The 25,372-nt window shown below is 54.1% G+C and overlaps 10 protein-coding genes and 1 non-coding gene across 11 annotated transcripts; 5 read left to right on the top strand and 6 right to left on the bottom strand.

The window, feature by feature from the left end:
- Positions 1 to 323: 323 nt before the first annotated feature.
- RHO25_000455 (uncharacterized protein) lies at positions 324 to 1,782 on the top strand (the record flags this gene model as incomplete). Its single annotated transcript, XM_023593067.2, has 2 exons — positions 324 to 1,348; positions 1,413 to 1,782. The coding sequence occupies 2 exons, from the start codon at positions 324 to 326 to the stop codon at positions 1,780 to 1,782; spliced, it is 1,395 nt and encodes a 464-aa protein (XP_023458395.1).
- Positions 1,783 to 1,961: 179 nt separating this feature from the next.
- RHO25_000454 (uncharacterized protein) lies at positions 1,962 to 3,766 on the bottom strand (the record flags this gene model as incomplete). The annotated part of the gene is made up of 3 exons (XM_023593066.2): positions 1,962 to 3,416; positions 3,470 to 3,515; positions 3,696 to 3,766. 3 exons carry the CDS (start codon positions 3,764 to 3,766, stop codon positions 1,962 to 1,964), a joined length of 1,572 nt encoding a protein of 523 aa, XP_023458394.2.
- Positions 3,767 to 3,879: 113 nt separating this feature from the next.
- RHO25_000453 (uncharacterized protein) lies at positions 3,880 to 4,796 on the bottom strand (the record flags this gene model as incomplete). The annotated part of the gene is made up of 3 exons (XM_023593065.2): positions 3,880 to 4,371; positions 4,423 to 4,595; positions 4,649 to 4,796. 3 exons carry the CDS (start codon positions 4,794 to 4,796, stop codon positions 3,880 to 3,882), a joined length of 813 nt encoding a protein of 270 aa, XP_023459233.1.
- A 946-nt stretch (positions 4,797 to 5,742) lies between these two features.
- Positions 5,743 to 7,467, top strand: RHO25_000452 (uncharacterized protein; the record flags this gene model as incomplete). The annotated part of the gene is made up of 3 exons (XM_023593064.2): positions 5,743 to 6,007; positions 6,059 to 6,659; positions 6,711 to 7,467. The coding sequence occupies 3 exons, from the start codon at positions 5,743 to 5,745 to the stop codon at positions 7,465 to 7,467; spliced, it is 1,623 nt and encodes a 540-aa protein (XP_023458392.1).
- Positions 7,468 to 7,816: 349 nt separating this feature from the next.
- Positions 7,817 to 9,113, bottom strand: RHO25_000451 (uncharacterized protein; the record flags this gene model as incomplete). Its single annotated transcript, XM_023593063.2, has 2 exons — positions 7,817 to 8,458; positions 8,619 to 9,113. 2 exons carry the CDS (start codon positions 9,111 to 9,113, stop codon positions 7,817 to 7,819), a joined length of 1,137 nt encoding a protein of 378 aa, XP_023458078.1.
- An 844-nt stretch (positions 9,114 to 9,957) lies between these two features.
- On the bottom strand, positions 9,958 to 12,362 carry RHO25_000450 (uncharacterized protein; the record flags this gene model as incomplete). Its single annotated transcript, XM_023593062.2, has 2 exons — positions 9,958 to 12,135; positions 12,189 to 12,362. 2 exons carry the CDS (start codon positions 12,360 to 12,362, stop codon positions 9,958 to 9,960), a joined length of 2,352 nt encoding a protein of 783 aa, XP_023458079.1.
- Positions 12,363 to 17,271: 4,909 nt separating this feature from the next.
- On the bottom strand, positions 17,272 to 19,863 carry RHO25_000449 (uncharacterized protein; the record flags this gene model as incomplete). Its single annotated transcript, XM_023593061.2, has 1 exon — positions 17,272 to 19,863. The coding sequence occupies one exon, from the start codon at positions 19,861 to 19,863 to the stop codon at positions 17,272 to 17,274; it is 2,592 nt and encodes an 863-aa protein (XP_023458139.1).
- Positions 19,864 to 20,014: 151 nt separating this feature from the next.
- Positions 20,015 to 20,820, top strand: RHO25_000448 (uncharacterized protein; the record flags this gene model as incomplete). The annotated part of the gene is made up of 2 exons (XM_023593060.2): positions 20,015 to 20,265; positions 20,328 to 20,820. The coding sequence occupies 2 exons, from the start codon at positions 20,015 to 20,017 to the stop codon at positions 20,818 to 20,820; spliced, it is 744 nt and encodes a 247-aa protein (XP_023458140.1).
- A 720-nt stretch (positions 20,821 to 21,540) lies between these two features.
- RHO25_000447 lies at positions 21,541 to 21,621 on the top strand. The gene has a single exon. It is a non-coding gene; the product is annotated as a tRNA-Arg (tRNA).
- Positions 21,622 to 22,034: 413 nt separating this feature from the next.
- Positions 22,035 to 23,117, bottom strand: RHO25_000446 (uncharacterized protein; the record flags this gene model as incomplete). The annotated part of the gene is made up of 1 exon (XM_023593059.2): positions 22,035 to 23,117. One exon carries the CDS (start codon positions 23,115 to 23,117, stop codon positions 22,035 to 22,037), a length of 1,083 nt encoding a protein of 360 aa, XP_023458141.1.
- Positions 23,118 to 23,318: 201 nt separating this feature from the next.
- RHO25_000445 (uncharacterized protein) lies at positions 23,319 to 24,254 on the top strand (the record flags this gene model as incomplete). The annotated part of the gene is made up of 1 exon (XM_023593058.2): positions 23,319 to 24,254. One exon carries the CDS (start codon positions 23,319 to 23,321, stop codon positions 24,252 to 24,254), a length of 936 nt encoding a protein of 311 aa, XP_023458075.1.
- Positions 24,255 to 25,372: the final 1,118 nt, after the last annotated feature.

Genomic DNA, 25,372 nt, shown 5'->3' with positions numbered 1-25,372 from the left:
GTCATGTGAATGGATTATGTATTTGATGAAGTACGATCACAATTCAACGCATAGACCGAACGCACTACTCCGGCCTGGGCATGTGACAGCGCTGAGATTGGTCGGATGTGCATTCGAAATCAGACCATCGTGGTCTTAGCCTCCAGATCCCAGCAATCAGACAAGGATCACGCCAAACGACCTTCAGACGTCCACGACTGCTACAATGCTTCTTCAGCCGACGTGCATTGGCATCTGTTGCGTTTCGACGAAGTCAGTCCTGACCCGCCTTTGCCTGTGCCAATCTCAAGCTCGCGTATACTCGATCGACGCCAAGCCCAAACATGGCTCTTCAGAACTTCCCGGACCTCACATTCCACCCCGCCCGACCTCAATCTCTCGATGACGACGAACGAGAACCACTTCGCATTGTAATCGTTGGCGCAGGTCTCTCCGGTCTAGCAGCTGCCATTGCCCTCGCCCGTGAGGGCCACAAAGTCATCGTCTTCGAAAGACAGAAACCTTCGCAACCTGAAAATGACGTTACAGGAATCGTGCTCTCGCCTAATGCGATTCGAATCCTGCAAGAATGGAGGCTGCTTGAAGAAGTCCGCAATATATCGCATGGGATTGTGGCGCATGATGTGAGAAGGTATGACAACCTGGGCGAGAAGATTGCCTCCATTGATCTACAGGCGAGGAAAGAGGATCAGCATTGGTTTGCTATGAGGAAGGAGTTCTTGCAATTACTGCGGGTCAGAGCGAAGGATCGTGGAGTGAGGTTCTATGAGGGCGTGGAAGTACTGCATATTGGCACTGGTGATGAAGTGGACTATGGGAGACCTTCAGTTTCGTTGTCTAATGGAGAGACGATGGAAGCGGACTTTCTAATTGGAGCTGATGGAGCCGGATCAACGGTTCCGAAGACGTTGTTTCCTACGCACAAGTCGAAGGATTTGGGACAAACGATGTGGTCGACGGTCGTGCCTAGCTCGGTACTCGAGGATCCGGAACTGAAGCATTTGAAAGAGAACTATCAGGCTGGTCATGATGTCCTCACGCCAGGACCCGGAAAGAGTGTTCTTGTCTTTCCGCTGCCAAAGAGAGACCTGCTAGCTGTGCAGATCATGATCCAGCAGTCTCCAGTCGAACAAGACTCTAAACAATCATCCGATGGCTGGGTCACAGATCTATCAAATCTCAAAACTCGCTTCCAAGACGCAGATTCTGCCATCTCCAAGATTCTCTCAACGATCAAACACGCCTACAAATGGCAAGCCACCTCATCAGCAAAATTGACCAGCTGGTCAAGTTCAAAAGCCAGAGTCGTACTACTAGGCGACGCAAGTCACTCCATAACCCCTCTCGGGTAAGCAACCCTCCCCTTCCACCCCCCTACTCCGTCCATCCAAAACTAACACCTCACCCCACAGAAACCTCTCCTCAACCCTCTGCCTCGAAGACGCCGCAACCCTCGCCTCCCTCCTCTCAACCGCAACACCAGACCAAAACCTCCGCCACCGCATCACACTCTACGAAAGCCTCCGAATCCCACGAATCAACCGTATCCGCGATTTTGCACAACATCAAATCGAAAATTGGACTTTCACCGATACGGAGCAAATCCGCGTCAGAAATGAACTATGGAATAAGACTGCGCAGTCCTGGTGGAGAGATCTACATCAAATTGCAGAGCCGGAAATGATGGCGGGTTTTGCGTCGCCGGAATTTCAAGCATGGTTGAATCGGTATGATGTATTTGAGGAAGCGAGGAAAGCGAAGATGAGGGCCGCGAGACTTTGAGCATGTAGAGAGTTCTTCAAGCCTGGGGTTTTTATCATTATTGTTGACCGCTTCAATTAGAGTAATTGCCCAACTCTGCTATGATAGGCCAAATGAGTTCTGTGATCCTTCTACAATGCTTTTCCAATGTTATGCCTCAACTGTGAAAATGTGCCAAAAGTGCCAGCCAAAAGCCAAGTTCACCACCTTGGTGCTTTTCTTGTTAACATGTCCCCATCGAAATCTCCTCGATTCCAACGCTTGATGTCACGTCCACAAGCTTCCCACAACTTCTCATTCAATTCTGCTCGTCGCTGTGCTTCTTCTCTCCGAATACTTGACGAGTTCGGACTCCTGTTCTTCAGCACTCCAGCATTTTTCTGAACGGCAGGAGTAATCGTAGCCTTCATGAAGCTACTCTCCAAGAAGCTCGAATCATCAGGCTGTTGATCAGGGGTATGCCGTTTCGATAGCTTAAACGCGACTCTGCGACCCCGATCCGCTCTACGAGGGGAGACTGAGCCGGCTAACGTTAGCGGCTTATCGTTGAGATTCGGAGGAGTGATCATAGGGGCTCCTCTTGACGCAGCGTCCCGGCTGCTCTCGGCTCGATCTAGAGCAGGTCTGAACTGTTTCGTCGGGTTTTTGGAAGGACTCTTGCGAGGACTGGGCGGGTATTCGGGCTCCATGTCCATATCTGTATCATCCACGGACGTGCCGCCCTCGTCTTGTTCCGGCAGAATGAGTTCTCCTAGTGGTACAGGCATACCGTGGGGGCGGCGTGGCGTTCTTACGCCTACGGAAGGTGTCTTTGCAGGTGAGCGAGCTGCATCGTTCTCCTGATCTGCTTCGAGCATTTCCGAATCACGATCGTCCTCATTCTCGTACACAGTCGCTGGTTCTTCTCGCCTCTGTGGTGCAGGTGCTCCAAATACGTCGTCATTCGTACTCTGAACCACGAATGGCCGGCTGGGAGGATTCGCGGCAGGCGGTCTTCGTGCTCTCCTAGCAGGCGCATCTCCTGGTGATGTCTCGGTTCTCCTCAGGCCTCGTACCTTTGCAATAGTCCTTCGGCGTCGTACAGGTTGTTCGGGCCGCATCATAGAATCCTCCACATCTTCCTCTGGCTCACTTGCAGGGGCCGGTTCTTGCCCTCGATTCTGCGCCTCCTTGACGAGATCTGTCAATGATGGTGGGATAGAGGCATGAATACTAGTCATGAGCTCCACCCTTTGCGCGAAGGCGTCATAGTCCTGTTGAATGAGGGCACCTGCCTCAGCATTGAGTGCACTGTCCGGATTCGGTTGAATGAGCAGACATGATATTGTGACCAACACATCCCGTAGGGTGAGCTTGCTGTCCCAGTCGCGCTTCAATGTCTCCACACATATTTGACCCTTCTCATTGACATTCGGGTGGAAGATCTTGGTCCTGAAGTTGGCGGTAGGTGGTTGTTGGGGATAATTGTCGGGTATCGCAAGGTGCAGCTTCCATACGCCTGCGGCAAAGGGAGTATGTGTCGGTCCCGCTAATAGGACGTCGAGCTGCGAGAGGTCGTTGTCGTGCTGTGGATTCGGCGGGAAGAGATAGTTGGTGGGCAGATCGTTGTGGAGCTGCGCGTGATCTGCTGCGAGCCGGCGCAGTGTTTTCGAGTTCTGCGAGACGTGCTGTCAGTGAGAAGTCGGACTGTATTGACCAGTGAGCATACCATATTGCGGTATCTCTTCTTCGCTGTCAATGCTAGTGTCCAAGCGCTGCACGAGCTAAGTCTGTCTGCGCACGCAGGTTTTGTGTTTGGTGCGTATCGTGAGATGTCGCGACGAGGCGAGCTCGAGTGGGGTCCAACGCGACAAAGCGCGCCAGCTTCGCGGCTCACTGCGTCAACGGCGGGAACGGACGGTCTTCTTTGTGCACCGATTCATACAATTATTAACTATGTTGCGAGCCTGAAGCTATATCTGTTTCTCTCGCCTGCTTGTCCATATGCTGTTATCATCATTATCATGACCGGGCTGCTGTCAGCGAGCCCTTGGGATCTCCTCGTGTCTGATCCAACCCGAACTCCAAAAAACCATACAATGCTCAAAACACATCTTCGCTTTGCATATAGCCGACCATTCACGAGTTCACCTTGATCTCGGGAGTCGCAGTGTTCCCGGACGCTTGTGCCTCGCTCTGCTGCTCTGGCGGCTGCACCGGCAGTTGCTTCTCTGGTTTCGGCGTCTGTTCACGTCTAGGCGCCTCAACCGCTCGTGGCTCAACCGCTCGTGGCATCGCACCAAGCTCAGCTCCTCGCCCACTGTCTCCTCTCTTCCTAGATGTGAGGCTGTGCCAAGCGCCAGTCTTGTTTTCTGAGCTGCTGTTGGGTCGGTTGGAGTGGTCTCCCACGCCATCCACCATGCGCGCGAAGATACCGCGCTTCTTGGCAGGTTGCGGTTTCGGGTCATCGATGTTCACGTCCTCAAATTTATCCTCCTCTTGAGTTTGCGGGACTTGCAATGGTCGGTGGAAAGAGTTTGACATGCGTGGCGGTGGTAAGAATGTCCTGCTGTCGAGCGATGCGCGGGGCCTGCTCTCGGGTTGTGGGACGGGGGACCTTGCGGAAATATCCTGATCGAGTGTCAGCAGCGATCAACCCTGGTCGATTGTCTGTGCACGTACGAAAGATCTACGATAAGAGTCGAAGGACTCCCGGGAGATGTTGAACTGCTCACCCTCGTCGAAGGCGCATTTGTGTAGCGACGATGATGTGGTTGATCGCGAAGCCGTGGAGCCCCAGAAGCTCTTCTTCTCAGTGGGCGACGGAGGGACGAAGACGCCAGAGTCATTGATCTCTGCGCTATGCATCAGCGCATGCGAAGTGTATGCCATTCAATGGTTGACCTACCACTCAACTTGTATTCGACGGGATCCTTTGCGTCGGCACTAAACTGCTTGCTACTCGCACTGCTCGCCGGTTTCTCGCCGGGGAGTGGCGTCGGCGAGGGTCGCACGTTCTCGTCCTGCTTGCGGAAGGGATTCTTGATGATAGCCATGGCCGTGGGAGGGATGCGCCGTTATCGCTGCTGGTCTACAATATGGTCGCGCGCAGAAGTGGGACAGTCGAGATGGGAAGTGGGATCGGAGGCGGGCAGAAAGTGGTAGAATAAATCCAAGCAGACCCTGCAGCAAAGAGTGGTTCGGCGAGGACGATGGGTACCACGGTGGGCAGGGCAATGGCCAGCGCTGTAGCGTGTGCACCTCGTGCTTCGGCGGGGACGGAAGCTGCGACGGGCTCGAGGCCACACACAAGTGTGTATATTTGGGCTTCGGTGGTAGGTGTGGGATATGTAATCACAGATCCGGCGGCGTCCGTGGACTCGACAATGCCAGGATCAGAGAGGAGTGGTACAAGAGTATGGCGGTGGTGCTGCTCTCTCGCCCGCTCGGCAGGTCGGGCGTCGACGCTCACATCTTCGTACGCGCGCATGTGACGACATTGAAGCGCTTCCTTCCTGCCCAGCCGAGAAACACTCTCGTCCTCATTCGTCTCCGGCGGATTAGTCTCCCTCGTCGCTGTCGCTACGGCCAAGAGGTACGACGAGACACATGATGTGACGGCCGGCTGCGCGTCCTCGCACACGCCCGTACGGCAGCCCGAGTTCGAAGGAGGTGTTGCTCCCGTTTCAGCATCGGATTTGCGTGCACTGCGAGGCTTGGCCCCCAGTGCACTGTGCACAACGCAACGCCTGAGCCTCGACGGTGGTTTAGCCGCTGAACCACACTGCCACCACCGTTGCCCGACGACATCTACATCCACCGCACCCTCGACACTCCACGTGCCCTTCACTTTCTGCGCCAACCTCGAACGTGTGATCCTGCGCCATGGTGCGCCCACAGCCAATCGGCATTGAGTGAACATTGAGAATTCAACTTCACGTGTTCACCACTTGCCGACACTTTACATATGCCCCCTTCTCACAACACACCTTTCTTGATGGCATGGCACTACCAACCATGTTGCATTCCAAAGTGACCCCTCTGGACGGCTCCAAGAAGCACGCTCAGCCGCTGCCCGGCACGCTGCAGGTCGACAAGCACGCCGCTCACGGCAACGGTGATGCTGAGGCGCAAGTCGAATTGCAACAACCCGTTTCTTCATCAACTGCGGGTGATAGTGAAGTCGATAATGAATCGGAAGGCGGCGATGTTGAGAGCATTCTCGGCGACATACTCGAAAGTGCTGAGATTCAGCCATACATCAATGGTAGCAGAATCATCACCTTAACTCGAGTTCTAAACTGATTACTGTTCGCAGATGGGAGCACGGATATAGATGAGCGCGAGATCGCTGCCCTCCTGGCCTTTTTGCGCGAAAAGGGCCCCGAAGAGTTCTTCAAGGAAACCATCGATGTGAGACAATATCCGCCTCGAGTGCTGGGCATTGCATTCGGGATCGATCCTACTCTGGACATCGAAGATGACCTGTTCCTCCGACTACTTGGCCATGCAGTCGTTCGCTTTTTCCACAAGCGACAGAAGCTCCGGGAGTACAACACCCTTGACGATGCAGCCAGACTAATCAAAGAGAGGAAGAACATCCTGGTCATCACTGGCGCCGGCATATCGACATCGCTGGGCATTCCAGACTTTCGAAGTAAAGGCACAGGCTTCTACGACAAAGTTGCTGCATTGGGTTATAGTGAGCCTCAGGACGTGTTCGATATTGTGGAGTTCGACAACGACCCCAGCCTGTTTTACAAACTAGCAGGAGACATTCTGCCAGACCAAAAGAAAGGCGTCACACCGACTCATGCCTTCCTCAGACTGTTACAGGACAAAGGGCATCTGTTGAGGAATTATACTCAAAACATCGACGATCTCGAGGGCTTGGCTGGGCTCTCTCGAGACAAAATAATGTAAGCAAAGGCTTTGTATTGTCCTTTGTTATCAAACTGACTCGAGCTTAGACAATGCCATGGAAGCTTTGCGACAGCCACATGCCGCAAGTGCAAGACTAAAGTCGATGGAAAGGCGATCTTCTCGGACGTTCGCGCTCAGCGAATCGCACGGTGCAAAAAATGCATTGATGACCTGAAGACGAGACCCGAACCGCAGCTCAAGCCACGGAAGCCCACGAATTTCGATAGTGACGACGAGGACGAAGACGACAGCATTCCGGAGCCTGGTGTCATGAAACCTGATATCACCTTCTTTGGCGAGCAGCTCCCGGATACTTTCTTCGACCGCTTTACAAAGGAAGATGCGAAGCAGACTGATTTAGTCATCGTAATTGGAACTTCGCTCAAAGTTGCACCAGTTTCAGACATGGCCGATTACCTAAATCACTCGATTCCTCATATCTACATCTCATTGGACCCCATCAAGCACATTTCGTTTGATATCCAGCTGCTGGGCAAATGTGACGATGTCGTTGCCGAGCTGTGTCGACGCGCGGGCTGGAATTTGAAGCACGAGTGGGTGTCGAAAATTCCGCCTAATGTCTCACAAGCTGAGGGATCAGAGCACGTTTGGAACATCGTGGCAAAGGATGAGCAACCTCAGGAGAAGCCGAAGCTGGGCGGAAGTACGTCACGGGCAACGACGCCTGCTCGAAATGGCGGCGAGAATGATGGGAAAGCTTCGAAGAAGAGGCCAGCCTCGGTCTCCATGGTCAGCGAACGACCGAAGAAGATTGGAGACGTGGTCGACTTGTCAGGTGATTAGGCTGTACTGGACAGGTTGACTAAGTCTCATGGCTACATTCGCGGCAAGAGTCGTGGTTTGGCAATGTTTTATGAAGTTCAATGATTGGGCATCTTCTAGCGAGGCGCACCTTTGGAAGCGGTGTTTCGGTGTAGTGTACAACTGCATAGTACAGAATTGCAGTCTCATGTTCGTACCAGAAAACTGCACGTCTTTTTTTCTCGGCATTCTTCTGAGTGATGATATAGAGAATTGTCCCCAATATCCAGCATCATCACCAGAAGCGGTGCATTCCATAATGCTCAATCCAGTCAACAGCGTGACCCGCTCTCCAATGTTTTTTCTTTTCCTCGAAAGCCCGCCCGCCGCGTCACGTCTCAACACCAGCAAGCCCCTCCAAAACTTCCTCCGCAAGCCCACCTCTCTTCACAACTGCCTTAATCATAGCATTCATCAACCCTCGACTCACTCCACCCCTCGGTGGTCTCCAAACCGTCGCTCCCGCATCCTTTTCTCTCATCTTCAGCATTTCAGCCGCACTCAGTGTCGTTTCTCCACCACCGACACTAGAACCCTTGTCTTTGTTCGTCGTGGTTGTCGTACTCGGTACTCCAGCAGCCGTCAATCGACTAGGCGGATCGATTGTCCTCAATGCGACTAACCGCATATTCCCCTCGTCTTTCTCATCTTCACTGCCTTGTTGTGGGTCAACCTGTGCAGCCGAAATCGCCACCACGGCATCCGCTACTGCGAGTTCTTCTTTTGAAGGGTCGAAGAGGATGTTTGAGCCTACTGTCATGACAAGGAGTGTGACGGGCGGTTTCGCAACGGGTTTGCCTGTTTTGGGATCTCGCGGGAAGAGGTATTTTGAAGCATCCCAGTCGTCGTTGAAGAGAGGGTCTTCGTCGCCTTGGGAGAGCAGGGCTGGGAGACGGGTGGAGAGGAGGGCGAGGTGGGTTGTGAGGGATAGAAGAGGGAGTGGGTAGGAGAGTGGTTGAGAGAGGAGGAGGATCTACTTACCGTTTTTCGTTAGCTATATCTGTTCTGTTCTCATTTTCATGAAAGGCTCTCTCATAAATGCCGATCTGATCACTTGTCGACTCTGCACTTCGTGAGAGCATTTTGCAAGTTTGGAAGAAAGTGTGTAGAGAAGGGAGAAGGGATATACGCACATCAATATACAACCTCCAATGAAACCTGCTGTTAATAAACAACCGATCCTTCACATCCCCCGAAGCGAGCAAAGCTTCCGTCAACATGGCCGCGAGGAAAACAGGCAAAGCATCATCATCCCTCATATCAGGAATCTGAATCGAAACTTCAACCCACGACTCCTCTCCTCTGCCTCCACCCTTCTCTTCCTCGTCGTCGTCTTCTGTCGTAGCCCCCATGGCAACATCATCCATACTCGGCCTTGTCTGAAACCCCGCTCCTCTACGCTCACTCTTCTCAACTTCCGCTTTTACGCCCACAATCGCTTCCGTGCCGTCCGAAAAGCAAATTCTTGCGCTACCATTGGCGCTCGGCAGGATATCTGTTTCGGCGACGACAGGGCGGAAAGTGGTTGCGGAGCGGCCATCGGGGCGAATGGGTGGGGTTTGAGAGAGCGAGGCATGGAGGTAGGAGAGTTCGGCGGGAGACAGTGCGATGCCTGTGTACGGCGCCATGGTTTTGATCAAGCAGAAGTCAAGAGTTCTGTCATGTAGGTTGCAAGAGTGGTGGTTGTGTTGCAGGCGGCGGAAACGCGCGACGCGTGAAGTTGGAGATGGTCAAAATTTCGGGCGAGCTTCTGCAACTCCAACAGAGCTCGAGCTTCACGCGCAAATGCTCGATGACGTTGTACGGGCAGACGAAAAACTTCACGCAGTACAAAAGTGAGAGCAGATGGCGAATTGCGGAATAAATGGTAGATCAGATATGCTACTATCCTAATCATATGTCGCTTGGGGCCCTATCATAGCGCCACAGTCTACCAAGCGTCCGTTATGGATATGTTCGCTCATGGGGTATATCAGCAGTGTTCGATGAACAATTGCGCTGGAGAACACATGTCATCCGCACAACAAGAAAAACAGATTGACCTCCCCATTCACTTTCCGTCCCCTATTCTCTTCTGTACAATGCCTCCGCGTCCATTCCGTGTAAGATCCAGTCGTCGGAGGCAGATATGATCCTGATGCAAGGGAATATATGCTCATTGGGAGCGGATAAAATTTTGATGATCCAGTGAAGATCCTGTACAAGTATTGATGTTGAAAACGCCGTGTCGCGTCCTCGCAAGCGAGTGTTGTCGCCTTGCCCCAGTTCCGTGCCATAACTCCAGAAATTACCATTGCTAATGCTGATAAATGATGCCGTGCTGGGGCCAGCCAGAGGAGGATGAGAGCCCTGCGCCGATGCTATGCTTGAAGTCAAAAGAAAACAAAGGAGATTGAGAGCAGCAACCGGTGCATTACGACGCCAGATACGTTGGTCAAGGTCGCTGCAGTCCATGGTCACTGTCAATATCGACTACCGAAAGGCAGCCTGTGTGGCATATATGCTGGCGGCGACGCCAGATGCCCAGTCGTTGTCATCATATGGTGGAGTGGGCCATTGAGGGTTTTGTACCGCCTTCTCCTGTTGACGAGCGGCAGGAATGTTCACAGGCTTGGTAGGCGTGTAATCATTCGTGACGAAGTCGACCGTCATTTGGTCTTTGGACGGTGATGGGGTAAGGTAGGGCGCATTGTATGTAGGCTCTGATGTGACATGCGGCAGCAATGGTCGCGCTGGCTGTGTGACGCCGTTGTCGAGTCGCTTCACCGCACGATGGGCAGAGATGAGGGCCTCGTCCAGGAGCTCGTCCTCTTCGCAAGGTGTTTCGTACCTAACGTTGCTCGGCGCAGCCTTGACCGAGCGTCTTGCGCGGGCGGCAGCTGACATGTCGTCCTTGGCATATGGAAGAGAGTGGTGTCTCTTCAAAGCAGGATTGCTCGCCATCTTGGCTGGAACCTTAGGCTGTGCCGGCGCCGCATTTGCCGTCGCATCCAGGCTATACCTTACGTTCTGAAGAGCTCGGTCGAGCTCAGCGAAGTTGGGGTCTGCGGACGCATTTGCAGCACCAGGTGCGGTCGGCTGGACGTCTTGCATAGATTGTCTGTTCGATGTCGATGCCCAAGGAGCGCAACCCACGTTTGCTTCGATGTCTTCTGCGCTAGGTGTGTTCGGCCCACTTGGTTTTCCAGAGAAACGTCTCGCACGTTTTCGGAGGTGCGAGAAGAAGCTTTCTCTTTGGCTACCAGATGGTGATTTGAGACCAGAGGCGCCGTTGAGAGCTCTCTCTGCTTCTTGACGGTGAATCTCAGCATAGTGGTTGCCTTGAGAATTGACAGACAACTGTCTTCCGATTTTCTTTCCTGACCGTTCTTCTGATTGCTCGGTCCGACTCACACTTGCCTGAGCGACTGATGCATCTGGAAGGGGCGAAATTGGTCGGATAGATGGCAGAATGGGAATGGGTGCGGCATTCGAGGCGCCATTTGCCCATGTAGCGCGCTTCGTGGCACTGGGCCGGGCTTGCTTGAGCGTGGCCGTTGGTTCGGCGTGCACTGGTGTTGGGCGAGGCGACGAATTCTGTGCGTACTCGGGCACAGGTGGTGCTGCGGCGTCACGCGGTCCGAGCGACTTCCTAAACCACGAAGATGTCTTCGTAGAAAGTGATGGCAGTCCGTCATCGCCGGCGTTCATGTGGGTAGAAGCCTTGCGTCCCAAAGTCTTCTGAGCGGCTGAGCTCTTAGGTCTCAGGGGATCCACGGCATCATTGAAGAACTCGTGCTCGAGCGCTTGTCTTGATGTTGGGCGAACCTTGGGGTCCCACATCAGGCACCAAGTTACGAGGTGCGCCAGACTGGCCGGCCATTGTGGTGCAGGCAGCACAGTTTCGAGCGAGTGGGGCGCCATCTTCGGGAAGGAGAAGCCCAACTTCTGAGCAAGCTTGATGCCTTCCTTCCACTCACCACCGCCGACTCTCTGTCCGTGCTTGTTCACCCAACTGCCAGGGCTTCCCATGATCTCACAGACTCTCCATACTTGGTCGACTTCGTTTCCACCTGGAAACAGAGGCTTCAATGTGGCAATCTCGACTGCCATCGCACCCACTGCCCAGATATCAACGGGCGCCGAATACTCTCCTGCTCTTAAAAGCACTTCTGGCGCACGGTACCATCGCGTCGACACATATGTCGTGTATGGAACCCGCGAATGCGTTTCTCGTGCAAGTCCGAAATCGGCGATTTTGATGGAGTAGGAGGGTGGTGTTGATGGCGGTGTGACCATCGCCGAATATCGTTTGAAGGTGCTTCCTGAATCGGGTGCGGACGTCGAGACCAAGATATTCTCGGGCTTGATATCACGATGAAAGAAGCTGTGGTCGTGGATGTGTTCGAGACCACACATAATCTGGAAGAGAATACTCTTCACGCTGTGGCAGTCCAGTGGCTTGTGGTCTCTGGCCTTCATCAGTTGATAGAGGTTGCCGTCCATGTACTCCATTGCGATGTGGAGTTTCTTGCTCAATGGATCCAGGAAGATATCATAAGCCGGAACCAGATGAGGATGGCTGGGCAGAGACTTCAAAAAGATGACTTCACGCAGCTCCATGCATTGTGCGAAGCTCTCAAAACTCTTCTTCATAGTCTTGATGGCCACCTGTGACGCCACATTAGTGCATCGAATGATCGACATCATGCAGTGTAACGAACCAAAGTGCCTCGTCGGACGACGTGTGCGCCAGCGCTGCGCGTCCTACCCAGAGCAACGCTCCCGAAGCTGCCATCGCCAATGTCCTTGAGGATTTCGAACTTGTCTTCGAGGCAGACAGCGGCCTGCGAGCCACTTGACCAGCCGCGGTACGACATGTCGTATGCGACGGTCATGATTGCTTTGAAGGTCCCTATTGTAGAGACCGGTGCTCACAAACCAATTCAAGACTGATGCAACATGTAGATTTTTGCAGAAACTGTTCTCGAGACGATAGCTGGAATGTTATTCAGCATTGTGTTTCGAAGGCAGTCATGGCGTGTCAGGATGCAAACGTTGATGGAAGACTTACACTTTGTCGATGGTGGTCGAGGTGTCGGGTGGCAGTGATGGATCGAGGGATCGATGGACCGTCAAGGCCGGTGTGATTATGGATTAAGTCGCGTCGGTAAGTCGACAGTAGTAGTAAGTGGAAATGGGTAGTGATGAGAGAACCAAGGAACTGGTAGTGCTCAGGGTCCGGGACAGGCGTCAAGTGGGATGTAAAGGAGTGTATAGACGGCGATGGCCTCTGGGAAGGTTGATGTCGTTGTGGTCGTGCGCTCGAGAAGGGAGCTCCAGTGCAACGGTTTGGCGGAAGCGCAGCCGAAAGGATGGCGTTCAGTTAGCAGGACGATCCAGAGGATCAGTGCCGAGATAGCGCAGCCCGTGGCTTGACTTGTCGGGCTGACAGTGGGTCCTCTGGAGGGTGATGAGACAGAGGAGGTCGATGCTTTTGCACAGAGCGCGGCAGAAAGGGGAGGCACGCTAGGAGGATGGAGCAGAAGTATGTCTCGAGCCGGCCGGTACGGAGCGTCGCGAGCAAAGTTGGCCAAACGGTTTGGCGGCGAAGGCGAGATTCGACGCAGGTCCAGTGCAGTCCGAGAGCGCACGATGCGGGTGCGCGTGTATTGTCGAGCAGCAGGAGGGCGAGGGGATGCCGGCGAGACAATACAATCCTGCCTTGTGTTAATTAGGCGCGGGATTAAGTGAGACAGCGAGAGCAGGGTGGGCGTAATTGAGGAATAACGAGGCCTGCCGATTCCAGAAGGTCGCGCGCACAGACAGACGTCGCGCGCTGGCGGGAAGACGCGAGGGAGTAGAGCAGACCGCACGCGCAGACGGCAACAGACAGAGAGCGATGCCAGCGCAGCGAGTGCGTGGCCCGGAGCGTAGCGTGCAGGATGATGTGCGCTCTGTTGCGAGGAGGAACAGGTCCCCGTCTGCGGCGTGTCAGTCTGCCAGTCGGCCAGCAGCTGTGCCCCTGACGATGATTTGTCGACGACTTTTTTGGCGAGCTGCCCAATGCGCGGCTGCCGGTGCGCTAGAGGCACACGGCGGGCGTGCGTGCGTGCGGATGTCGCAGGCCCGCAGCGAACAGAAGTCGGCAGCAACACGCTCTGCCTCCGCGACGGTGTGATGTGACGCTGAGTGGAGTGTGATGGCTGCTGCTGCTGTTGTTTCTCGTCGGCGCGGTATGTCGACGCGCCGGGGTGAGGGTTGGCCGCACGTTCTCAGCAACGCCGTCGCAGGCTCCCCCTGCCGTCCGACTGTCTGGCTGGTGATGGCCAGTCTCTGTCTCGCTGATCGTGGCCCCCCAGAGTCATCTCTCGCGCGACACGCCTCTGCTGCTAGGTGGGATGCTGCCGATGCCCAGCCAGGCTCAGCACCGCATCATCAAGCGATCGCGACACTTTCGCGTTTCGCCGCGGCGGAATCACGTATGCACTTTACCCGCCTATCTGTGGTGCTTTGCGGTGCGCGATGAACTGCTGTCGGACAGCTGCTGCTCGGAACGCGGTACGCACGCGCGCCCACCCCACGAGCCAGCCCGGCTGCAGGTACAGCGCGCGACGGGCCATGTCGTGATGATGATGATGGAGCTGGCGATGATGTTGTACCACGTCCACTGCAGCGACGCCTGGCTCAGACTCCAGCAGCAGCACGCGCCGCTCGCCCGCAACATCGCACGCTCTTTTCGTCCTGCCTGCGCTGCGAGTCTCGCCTGTCCAATACGCCGAATTTTGCACGCGGCTGGACGGACTTTCGTGCCGGCTGCTCCCCTGACTATCCCACAATGCCGGCTCGACCTAATTCGTCCTCCCCTGGCACCACTGCCCTGTTTTGTGTCCCAAGTCTCCGCTCGTCGCCAAAAGAACCAGCGGCACGGCGCAACTGTCTCGCACCAGTCCACCATGGTGCGCTCACGGCGCTGCTCTCATCGTGCTGCGCATATGCTGCAGGTGAAGGTGTGCCACCACGGCCACCACTACCTCCTCCTCCATCGACCGACCATGTATCATGTTGATGCAGATGCCGGCCATGCCCGGTCGTGCAGCTGCATCGGCGTCCATTAGATGCGATGCATAGGGACCGCGAGCCTGACTCGCAGAAGCACTGAGATTGCTGCCTTCCTGCCGCACACGGTCACCGAAGCCCATCGTGAAATGAGTGCTCAAATGGCAGTCGCGACCAAATTGCCCACAACAGACCCTGCTTGCCCACCATGCCCACTCCACTTCAAACAACCTCATTGCGGTGTGAAGGTTCACGTTGGCTATGGATCCTGCACAGGACTTGACACGCAGAAACAGCAGCCCTCCACCGTGATTCCATTTGCGCGATGACTTCCCGTGGTTCGCTCCCAACGCCATCTTTGCTTCCCCGGCATCAATCAGAGATTCGTCCCTGGTCTGCCCGGCCCGCCACCGGGGGGAGGTGTTCCCTTTGCGGACGCCTTGCCGCTCTCGTTGCAACCATGAAAGTAACCATGAAAGATCGCCAGGAGTTGCAGACGGAAACAGAAGAGATGACCTCACCGTTGAAGACACGCTCGATCTCTTGTCCGATGCTGTTCACGACGCGACTCGAGACATCCAACTCAAGGTGTGCAATAGCCAGCCTTTACATCGGTTTGCACAGCCAGCTCATCGACCCCCGCATCCCCAGGCTTGAGACGTTATTCTGGAAGCAGTGGCACGATGGTCGAGACGCACCACCTCCAGCTACGATCCCCATGTGACCTTCTCGTGATGCCCTCACTGTGCCCTGATGTTTGTGTTTCTACAGCACGGCCTTCTCGCTGGCAGTTGTGCCCAAAAGGACGAGCTCTCACAAGTGTTGCTAGCGATGTCCTACTTCCCGGCAACTGAGAAGTCGCAGCATTGGCGTGACGCAGACCACGAGGGTTCTCGAGTCTGGATGCTGTGCCGCGGCATGATGGAAAACAACCACGCCAATTACACGATGCTCTGGCTTTCGCGTTGGAGCCAGATGAGCAAGACGACATGGATATTTCGACATGCCGCTAGCTTAGTCGACTTAGCAGCCTCGTGCACACGATATCCCAAGCAACGGTGGTTGCACGCGTGCACTAGAGATCGCCTGCTTGTCTGCTGCTCGATTATGGTCGCTCCACGTAAGACACTGATGTGCCGCGAGCAGCTCATCAAGCTATTGCCTCCGGGGGCACGGTCGGCGGGCCAACATCACACGGTGTCAGACGAGGGCGAAGTAACCCCGGCAAAAGACATGCAAGAACACGCGACGGCGCAACTGCCACGAAGACGATGTCCCAATCCTTGCACTTGATCTTCACTGGACCGACACTACGAGACGAGCTCACCGAACACCGTGTTGGTGGCGGCGGTGTGAGATAGTCGTTCTTCACCGACGAGATCTGCGATTCAGCCAGAGTTGCGGTCAGTACTAGAGCATGAAGCACTGAGAAAATTGCGTCCGAATTTTCGTGACCGCCAAAACATCCTTCCTCACGACAACACCAACTCCTCCGCACGCTGACCGACCACGACCGAGCATGATACTCCCTCTCAAGACATCCAGAGATTTTAGGCTATTTTCCGAACAAGATATGCACGACGGTGTCGAAGATCACACAGCCACTGTACCAAACACCTCGAACCCGGCACTAGGTCTCAGCAGCGACACGATGGCAATTTCTACGCAATCTATCCGATTGCAACGACAACCTCATCGCTGCTCACCCATTCCACCACCTTGAAACTCGAGAGCACGAGCACTCTTCTTTCAGACCCATCATGACCACATCCCGAGTTCATATCGGCAGATCGCCATTGATAATCTCGACTACAAGAATTCGCCTCTAGCGCGTTCTCGAAGCTTTAGACGAGGCAGAACTGACAGGGTCGCCAACAGTGAATCTCCATATCGCATTTCCAGAATAATGCAAATCACCTTCTAGCGACAATCCACAGACTTGCGAAAAAGAGGCCGATACTATACGAATCGTGCGCAGCTGTGCGCACATTCGATCAGTGCTCCGAACCGCACCTTCTCGGCGTTCCCACCGCATCCATTGTACCGGTAACGTTGTCTCGAATATCTAAATTGGTGACTTTCAAGCTCCGGTGCAAGAAGTCCCCTTGTTGTTTCTGCGCACAAATAGTGCGTGGACGAGCACTGGAGCCCGGGCAATGGTGCCCAACACACCAAGAACCTCCGAAACTGCGGACGGCACTTGTCTGCCGGAATCTTCAGACAATGTCCTACCGCACCAAATCCCAAAATATACTCCTTTCCGAAGGTACGACAATAGTGACATTCACACAGACTCACTACGATGTCATCAAGACTCTGCGGGTTCTCAGGTAGGCTAAATGGAGATCCTGCCAACTTTGGCGAACATACGAAACGGCAAGTTTGCAATGTAGACGGTCGCATGGCAACGGAGCTTTCGGTACAATGATTGCGAGAAAGGCGAGCAGCGAGGTATCAGCAGGACGCGGTTTCTCCTGAACTTGATCGCTGTTCCGAAGGAATAGCCAAGTGATAGTGCAACGCGTCTGATGAAGTCTGGCAATTCGCCCGTCGAGTACCCAGCTTCAGAACGAGGCTCTGCGTGTCGCGTTAAGGTCTCCATGTTGGCTAGAGTGGTCTTTGTTGCTGCCATCACCCAGTAGAACAAACGAAGCAGAGGAGAGAAATCAGCACTGATTCAATCGTGGCGAGTAAAAGCTCGGAATGCATTGTAGTATTCGAAAAACCTGATGCTCATGAACATCAACTTCACCTCGCTACCTTCGTCTCTACAAGCTCCTTGTAAATCCGTTTCAACTCAACAACATCCGCTCTCAACTCCTCAACCTCCTCCTCTCGCTCCCCAAGCATCTCAAGAGAAGCCTCATACCTCTTCTTCAAACCATCCAACTCACTACTCATCTCCGTCATCTTCACCTCACTGCTCCGCTTACTCTCCACCTCACGCATCAACTCCACAACTTCATCCCTCGCAGAATCGCGTTGTTGTTGCAATCGCGACAGCTCATCCTTGAAGCTAGCCTTCTCTGACTCCAATTTGCGAACAAGAGAGCTCATGCGCTCGACAAGTTGCACAGATGGACCAGCGCCAGGTCCTGCTGTAGAATTTGAAACGAGGTCCGCGATAGTTCGCTGAGGCGAGGAACTGCCACCCTCGCTGAGACGATCTGGGATTTCGATGGAAGGGGTGGGTGGGATGTCTCCAGGCTGCAGCGAAAGCATGGACTCCCGTCTGCTGATCGAGGGGGACGCGTCGGTTGGGGTGCCCAGACCACCGCGTGCGGAAGTTGTTGTCGAGCTCGGCAGGGCAGATGGGCGGCGATGAGCGCTTGTTGGACGTTGGTGGTCGGTGTGTAATGCGGATAGATCGTGAGATGTGAGTCGTTGTAGCCCCTTGCCGCGAATGTTCGGAAGTTCAGCGAATGGGGCTTTGCGAGAGCTCGAGGTTGTCGGCGACTGTAGAGAACCCAGATGGGGAGAGGTTTGCAGTTCGCGTCGCAATCTGTGCTTTTCTTCTTCCAACCGGTTGGCGAACTCGGCTTCAAGCTGTTTGCGCTGACGCTCCGTATCTGCCTTCGCGTCTGATTGTGAAGTTTCAGCTTGATCCAACTTTTGCTGCAGCGTGCTGAGGCGTTGTTGTTGGACTTCGAGCTCCTGGACAAGGCTCTTGACTCGATCCGTAGCACTCTCGAGCTCCTCTTCAGCCTTCCTTGACTTGGCTCCTGCTTCTCGCGCCTTTTTACGAACTTCGACCTCTCGCTTCGTGGCCTCGTCCTTTTCCCGCTCAAGAGCAGCTACCCTGGCATTAAGAGAGCCTTCTATCGTCTCCCAGTTCCCTTTAGCAAGCGCGTACTGTTGCTGTAGCGTCTCGACCTGTCTGATCAACTTGATATTGCTCTCGCCATCGCCAGCTCCTGGAGTGGCACTGGCCTCCTCTGCCCGCGCACGCATCGCCTCCAGTCGTGATTCGAGGTTCGAGATCTCACTTTTGAATTCGAGCTCCCGTACACCAAACTTCTCCTTCTGTCGCTCAGCTTCCTCGCGAATTTTGCGCATCTCAGATGCGGCTCGGTCCTCCGCTAGCTTCTTTTCAATCTGTGCATCCTCCAGCTCGTTCTGCAGATGTGCTATTGTTCCCTTGTCGGCTTCGGAGGCCTTGTTTGCTGCGTTCTTCTCAGCCCGAGTTGCCCTTTCGTTGGCCTCCTTCAGCTGCGTGGTAAGGTTGCGTATCAGCTCGGCAGCATTTTCGCGATCAGTCCGCAGTTCCTCGACCTGTTTATCAATGGTTGCTATTTGCTTCATCTTGTCGTTCGCTTGGCGTTCAGCTGCCTCTGCCCTCTTCAGTTTCGCCTGCAGTTCCATCTCGGACTTTTCTGCCCGTTCAAGCCTCTTCTTCAGATCAGCGGAAGTCTTATCAGCTTCCTCTGTCTTCGAACGCAGTTTCTTGATAGTTTGGAGGTGCTTCAGCTCTTTCTTGCTCAGCTTCTCGCCTTCATCCATAAGTAGTGCAATCTTCTCGTCTTTGGTGGCCAATTGCTTCTTCAAGCTAGAACTGTCGGTGGACGCATTGGCTTTCTTAGCCGCTGCCACCGTCTCCTTTGCCAGATAGGTCAGTTTTGCCTGGAGAGCATCGATCCGTTCCATAAATGCGTGGATATCGGACTGGTCCTGGGCCTGTGATCCATCCGTGCGTCCGCTCGGCGTATGTACTCCGTTTGCGACTTCCAAAGAAGCCCTCGAGGAGCCATCATCCACTGAAGCCCTAGATCCCTCTGTCGACTGGCGAGCAGGATTGATAGGTAGGTCGGAACTTATCAAAGTTGCTGGTTCTGCAGTTGCTTCTATACCGCCTTCGTCCGTAGTCGTTCCATTGACCTCGTTCTGCTTGTCGGCACTCTGATCCACCTTCGAATCCGCCTGCTCCTCTGTTTGAATCGCTATCTCTGGCACAGGCACAGCCGCGTCGTCTGCGCGCTTCGAATCCACGCTCGCACGCCCATCTTCGTCAACCGCGGGTGTGGATGGCCTGGACGACTTCTGTGCCGTCGCTCTGGCCAATTTCTCTGCCAGGCGATCATTGACTCTCGTCCTTGAAGCGTCTCTCGAAGCTGCAGCGGAGCCATTGGGAGCGAGCTTAATCGAATTGCTGCGCAGTCTTGTGGTAGTGGTGGATGAGGTCGCGGCGGCAGTAGGATTGGTCTTTCCTTGAGCACGGGCTTGCGCAGCTGCTTGGGCCGTCTCGTCGTCGATGAGGATGTTGTCAAGACGCGATTCGAGCGACGAGAGCGTGCCCGCCAGCAGCGATCCCCAGCCCTTCTTCTGCTGCTGCTGGCCGCTCATGGCGCATTGGTGTTGATCAAAGCCAGCTGTTCGAAGAGGACGAAGTGCTTGCGGCTCACGTAGCCAAGCGTGGGACGAACGCGCAACTCATGCCCACCTTCGGATCCTACGAAGACATTCATCTGCATCCGACTAACATCTTGCAGTCACCATGGCGGACTATGGCATGGCGGCGTCCACGCCTCCTCCGCCTCCACCCAAACAGCAGTCGTCGTCAAACACGCCGCAGCCCCGAGGTCCCCCGCTCCCTCCACCACCGCCGGGACACGAGCTGTCTGAGCTAGATGGCAGCCAAACATATCGCCCGCAACCGCAACATCCACAGCAGCAGCAGGGGCCTCCACAGCCATACGTACCTCCCATAGAAGGGCATTGGCTGCCGGAAGTACTCAAGGACAAGTCGTATGTAGTGAACGTCCACACGCCCAAAGGCTCAACTACAAGCATAGGCTGAGCGTTCCAAGTGTCACAGACCTTCAGGATGTCCTCAATACTCCCAGTCTACAATCCGCGCTCCTCGGTAGCCCTCATACAACACATCCAGCCATTCCCGCATCCGAGCAACACCTGACCCCACTGGTTCAAGCCAACATTGCAGCGACTTCTCAATTGATGGAAACGGAAGCTCGGCTGGCAGCATTACGTGAACAAACACAATCTCGTCTACTGGCTCTACGTGCGTTGGAACAACAGCATCGAAGTAAGATATCTGAAACGGAAGCTGCGTTGCGAGACTTCAGTCCCCAAGCTCTATACCAGAGGTTGAATGCGAGCGTACAAGAGCAGGAGCTATTACTGAGGGGCATTGAAGAGAGTTGGCTGGAGGAAGATGGCATAGCCAGTGAGCGAGAAGTCACTGAATTTGTCAGGCGGGCGAAAGATGCTAGGAAGACTGCTTTCATGAGGCGAGAGCGGAAGTCCAGATGGGACGATGGTAGGGTGGGTGGCTGGAGGTGACGATAGCAGGATTCGACAGGATCGATCCACCGTCTGGTCGACTACGACATAAACGATGAGACGAAGACATGACCAATGACGATACAGTCACAAGCGCAAAGCATGCTCCATGAATGAGTGCAGACAGCAAATATGCTACACTTTCCAAAAGAGCAATGCGGCCCATGAGGCTTACTTCGGTCAACACTTCGGCCGATTGAAGTGGATTCCGATAGTGTCGACTATGAGAGAGATCAAACCTCTCTGATAATCTTGTCGCTTTTATTCGCAAAGCCGATAGATGCACCAAGGGTTAAAGGTGCATGCTATTAAGGACTGCTGTTTACCAGCACACGACACTGGGTCGAGCAAGCCTGCTTGCATCCGGTCCTGACCTTTTCAGCACGTTGCTCCATGGCCGAGGAGGGAAGACGCGAGATCAGCCCAACGTGAACGTCAGCTATCGAAAGTCACTATCGATAGCTATCACGATTAGACGAGATGCCATACTTTCACCACCAAGCCCTACCGACACAAAAGACCAGTGGACTCACATTGCGGTTGTACGATGATTTCCAATCATCTCTGGAGCCCATAAGCCCCGGCTCTGGATTCTCTGGTCAAACAAGTCTGCATCGGCAGCATTTCGGAGATCACCGCAGGTTTCAAAAATTTTACCTCTATACTTTTACGAAAATTTCATCACTCCATCAAATAGCTCAAGCAGCATTCGATCCAAGCGGTTCTTTGGCCCAATGGTAAGGCGTCTGACTACGATTCAACGTTATCAGGAGATTCTGGGTTCGATCCCCAGGAGAACCTTCAGGTTGTCCTAGTACCTCAAGTGAACTTGAGACTATCCTTTTTGTTTTTGACACTCTCGCCTATGCTAGCACCTGCGACTCAGCCTGGTAGGTCATTTTCTGTCAGCAACGGCTGAGGCTTCAGTATATCTCCTAGTCGTCGACATATATGCCTTCGAAGTTGGAGTGAACTTTTTTCTTTGGCGCTCACTTCGCTCTAGCACCAGCGAGTAAGCCTGCCTAGCAGGTCAATATGGGCCGACAACTGGTCAGATATGCAACCTGCAAGGGGCAGACAGCATCATTGTCCATGGATATGAAGGACCGTGTTTGCGTTCCAGTGCATTTCCCTCTGGAACATGATCTACGGAATCAAGTTGCAATGGAGACAGACTAAACATTCCCGCTGCACCAATACATGCAGGATCTCGTTCAATTCTTCTTGTTATCTGCTTCAAATAAGTCCTTGAGATTCACCTCTCCAGACCCGCGCTCCAATGGCTTAGGCGTATTCTCACTCTCTTTCCACCCAATCAAGAAAATGATCCTGAAAGAAGCTGGCAGCGCCACTGTCCCATCCTCCTGCTCCTCACCATACAACTCACGATAAATGGCCTCAGTTGCCAGCAGCACCTCCCTCGAGATCGGCCCCGAACTTCTCCTCAACGCAGCATTCCCTTCACCCATAGCCTGCAAATCCGCCATTAAAGCTGAAATATGCGGATAATCCACAATGATATCTTCGACATCTATCGTGAGAAGCTTGAAACCAGCACGATTCAACAAATTCCCCACATCGCGTACGTCTGCCAATGGGGACATATGAGTTCCGATTCCGCCGAGTCGTTCTTGCTCTGCTAGTTGTAGAGAGCCACGGAGCTCGTACAGATTATCTCCGCCAAACATGGCTGCAATGAAAGGCGCGTCGGGTTTCAGACAGTTGTTGATTTGTGTCAGGACAGAGGGTAAATCGTTGACCCAATGTAATGATAACGACGACATGACCATGTCGAAAGTATCCGTTTCGTAGGGGACGTATTCCGGGTTCGTCAACATTTCCCTTCTGATTTCGATGTCCTTGTTGAATGCTTCATCTTTGTCTCTGTGTAGTAGTGTCGGACTACTTTCCGCACAAACAATCTCGTCGATTCTCTTGCTGATCGGTTCTACTGAAGGCTTTGCAGAGTCGGGGTCTGGGTCGGGTCTTGTGAGGATGCGGGCGATGTTGCAGGCATTGGCGCCGAAGTCGAGGACTTTGGGGAAGTTTCTGTTGATATCTAGGATTCGATCGCAGAGGCGGGCGGCGACTTCATCGCGGAGGTAGTCTACTTCGCGGCTGTGTTTTGTGTTTGCTGCTGCTCGTTCTTTCTGTAGCCATTTGGTTCTCGTGTCGAAGACCTCTACTGTTGGGGCACCGGGAGCTTGGATGGCGTAGGCGCGGATTGCGGGAGGCAGCTTCCAGAATGTTTTCCAACTGCGTGCTACAGTAGCATTCTTTGCAAGGAGTGAGCACATGGCTCAATGAGTTTGATTTGTGTCAAGGCATTGTTTGGGAGATTGGCCTTCGAGGATGGAGAGAGTGAGAGAGCTCCGAGCTTCTGCACGTCATAGAGCTAGCTCGAATCCTCTCCCCTCTGATTTTTGCATCTTTGTCTCCCGTCCCTAGATCATCGTCATGATCATCGCCGCCTCGTCCACCACGACAATGCACACCACATGGACCTCTATCTCATCCGCCACGGCGAGACAGTGGATAACGTAGCCGGACTATACGCCGGCGTCACAGATTCCGCCCTCACAAACCATGGCGTAGACCAAATCAAGCGGCTAGGCGAGCACTTCGCCAGCAACAAAGTTGTGTTCACTCACATCTTTGCTTCGCCATTGTCCCGAGCCTTCAAGACTGCACAAGCAATTCAGTCTGCTCAGCCATCCTCCGAGATGCCAGTCGAAATCACGAAAGTGCAGAATTTGATTGAGCAGAATTTTGGCTTCTACGAAAGGAAGACCTTTCAGGCTCGTACCGATGCTAGGAAGACTGGAAGAGAAGCACATCGGGAACGTCATCTCAATGACCCAGGGTTCGTTGATGTGGAGAGCAAAGAGGCCATGGCCAAGCGGGCAGATGATTTTCTGGACCAGCATCTCCTCCCTCTGCTCGGCAAACCTCCTGAACAGAAGCTTGTGGTAGCAGTTGTGTCTCATGGCATGCTGCTATCCCAACTCTGGAAGCGGTTGCTGCTGAAGTTACCACCGAAGAGCGTGACAATCGCTCCCGAGGTGACGGCTGTCAAAGGTCAGATAATTCTTCAGCATTTGGGTGGTTGGTCCAATACAGGCTATCTCGAGCTGGCTCTGAGCAAGACTGAAGCTCCAGAGCCTGCCAATGACGACAGTGCAATTGCGGAGGCTGTTGTTGGAGTGTCCACAGCCGAATCTGATGAAGCAAGCCTCTCCTCTAAAGATACTGCTGTCGAACAGCCGCCCCGGCTAGCTTCAGGCATTGCGCAGCACAAGCTGCTCGTCATCTCGATCGACCGGAAGGACCATCTAATTGGCCTGAAGCGGCAGAGAGGTGGCATTGGTCGATCGAAACATGATGAAGGACAGCAGAAGCTGGATGGCTTTTTCAAACGTCAAAGAACCAGCTGACAGGTGGAATATTCCTGTCAATTTGACCGGGTACTCAAGTCCCATACTCAAGCATGGCAGCAGGATCTCAAGGTACGTTGACCAACATTTTCTACTTCCTTACCATGATGACAATACAATAACACACAGACCTGTTCTGAACTACACTGTGGAACAGCTATTGATCCAACTGCTGTCTGACTGCTACTCACTTCTCGCTTTCGCGCATGATGCAATAGAGAGAGCATTAGCTGACAAGTCTCTCAGATCTACGTGTCCACCGTCGACAGGCCGACGTACGGGAGCGCAATCTCCAGCTTGCCCTGGTCCACGTCAGTCCAGTGCCAGGCACTCTGCAACTCGTGTGCCCTTGGGTGATTCAGGCGGACACACGGGCCCGTGGTGGTTTGCGATGAGCAAAGATCGACCACTCAGTGGTTATATTGCAGTGGAGATGCATCGTCCTGCCCTGATCTTGCCATCAGTGCCTTGTGCAACAAGGCCAGCAGCATGATTACCAGCGCTACCGCGAAGTAAGGCTCAAAGCGCATGCCACTGCTGCCACTGCGTTGCCTGCAGGTGGTCGTGTAGAATTGCGCGTGTGGGCCTCTGTGATGTCTGGCATTGTAGCTGCGGCTATCCGATGCATGATGAAAGAAGTAGCTTGTATGGGTGTGCCAGCCGTGCTTCCAGTGGCTCGCACGACGTTTAGATCAAGCGATCGTAGTATGGTATCCAACGTGGTGGAAAATCTTGGTACGCCCAGCCTCGCTGCAAGGTTTAGTGGCTGGCGGCGGCTGCCGGGTGGATCCTGCCGTCTCCATGTGCAACTCCAGCTTCACTTCCACTTACACTCTATCAATGTTTGCGCATTGCGGCAGAAGCGCGCGGCGAGCGCAGGGGGATATCGTAGCAGAGTAAGATGCGCGTGGTCAGCAGCTCACCGCTGTAGCTTCATGATGGCCTGCGTGCCGCCTCCAGGATCGCACGCGCGACGCCGTCTTTCACACAAACAGGGCCGGGGCATCGCACGGCGGAGAGATGTCGTCTCGACCGAGTGGAAGCCGGCGGGCCCTTGTGCGATGCGGTGCGACGCAAGTGAGCGGTGCGGCGGAAGCGAGGTCGCCGTCGACGCGTGA

The sequence above is a fragment of the Cercospora beticola genome, chromosome 1, assembly GCF_033473495.1.
Source record: "Cercospora beticola chromosome 1, complete sequence".
In the NCBI taxonomy this organism is placed as follows: domain Eukaryota; kingdom Fungi; phylum Ascomycota; class Dothideomycetes; order Mycosphaerellales; family Mycosphaerellaceae; genus Cercospora; species Cercospora beticola.
Note: the sequence above shows the minus strand (reverse complement) of the source record. Positions and strands in the feature narration are given on the sequence as shown.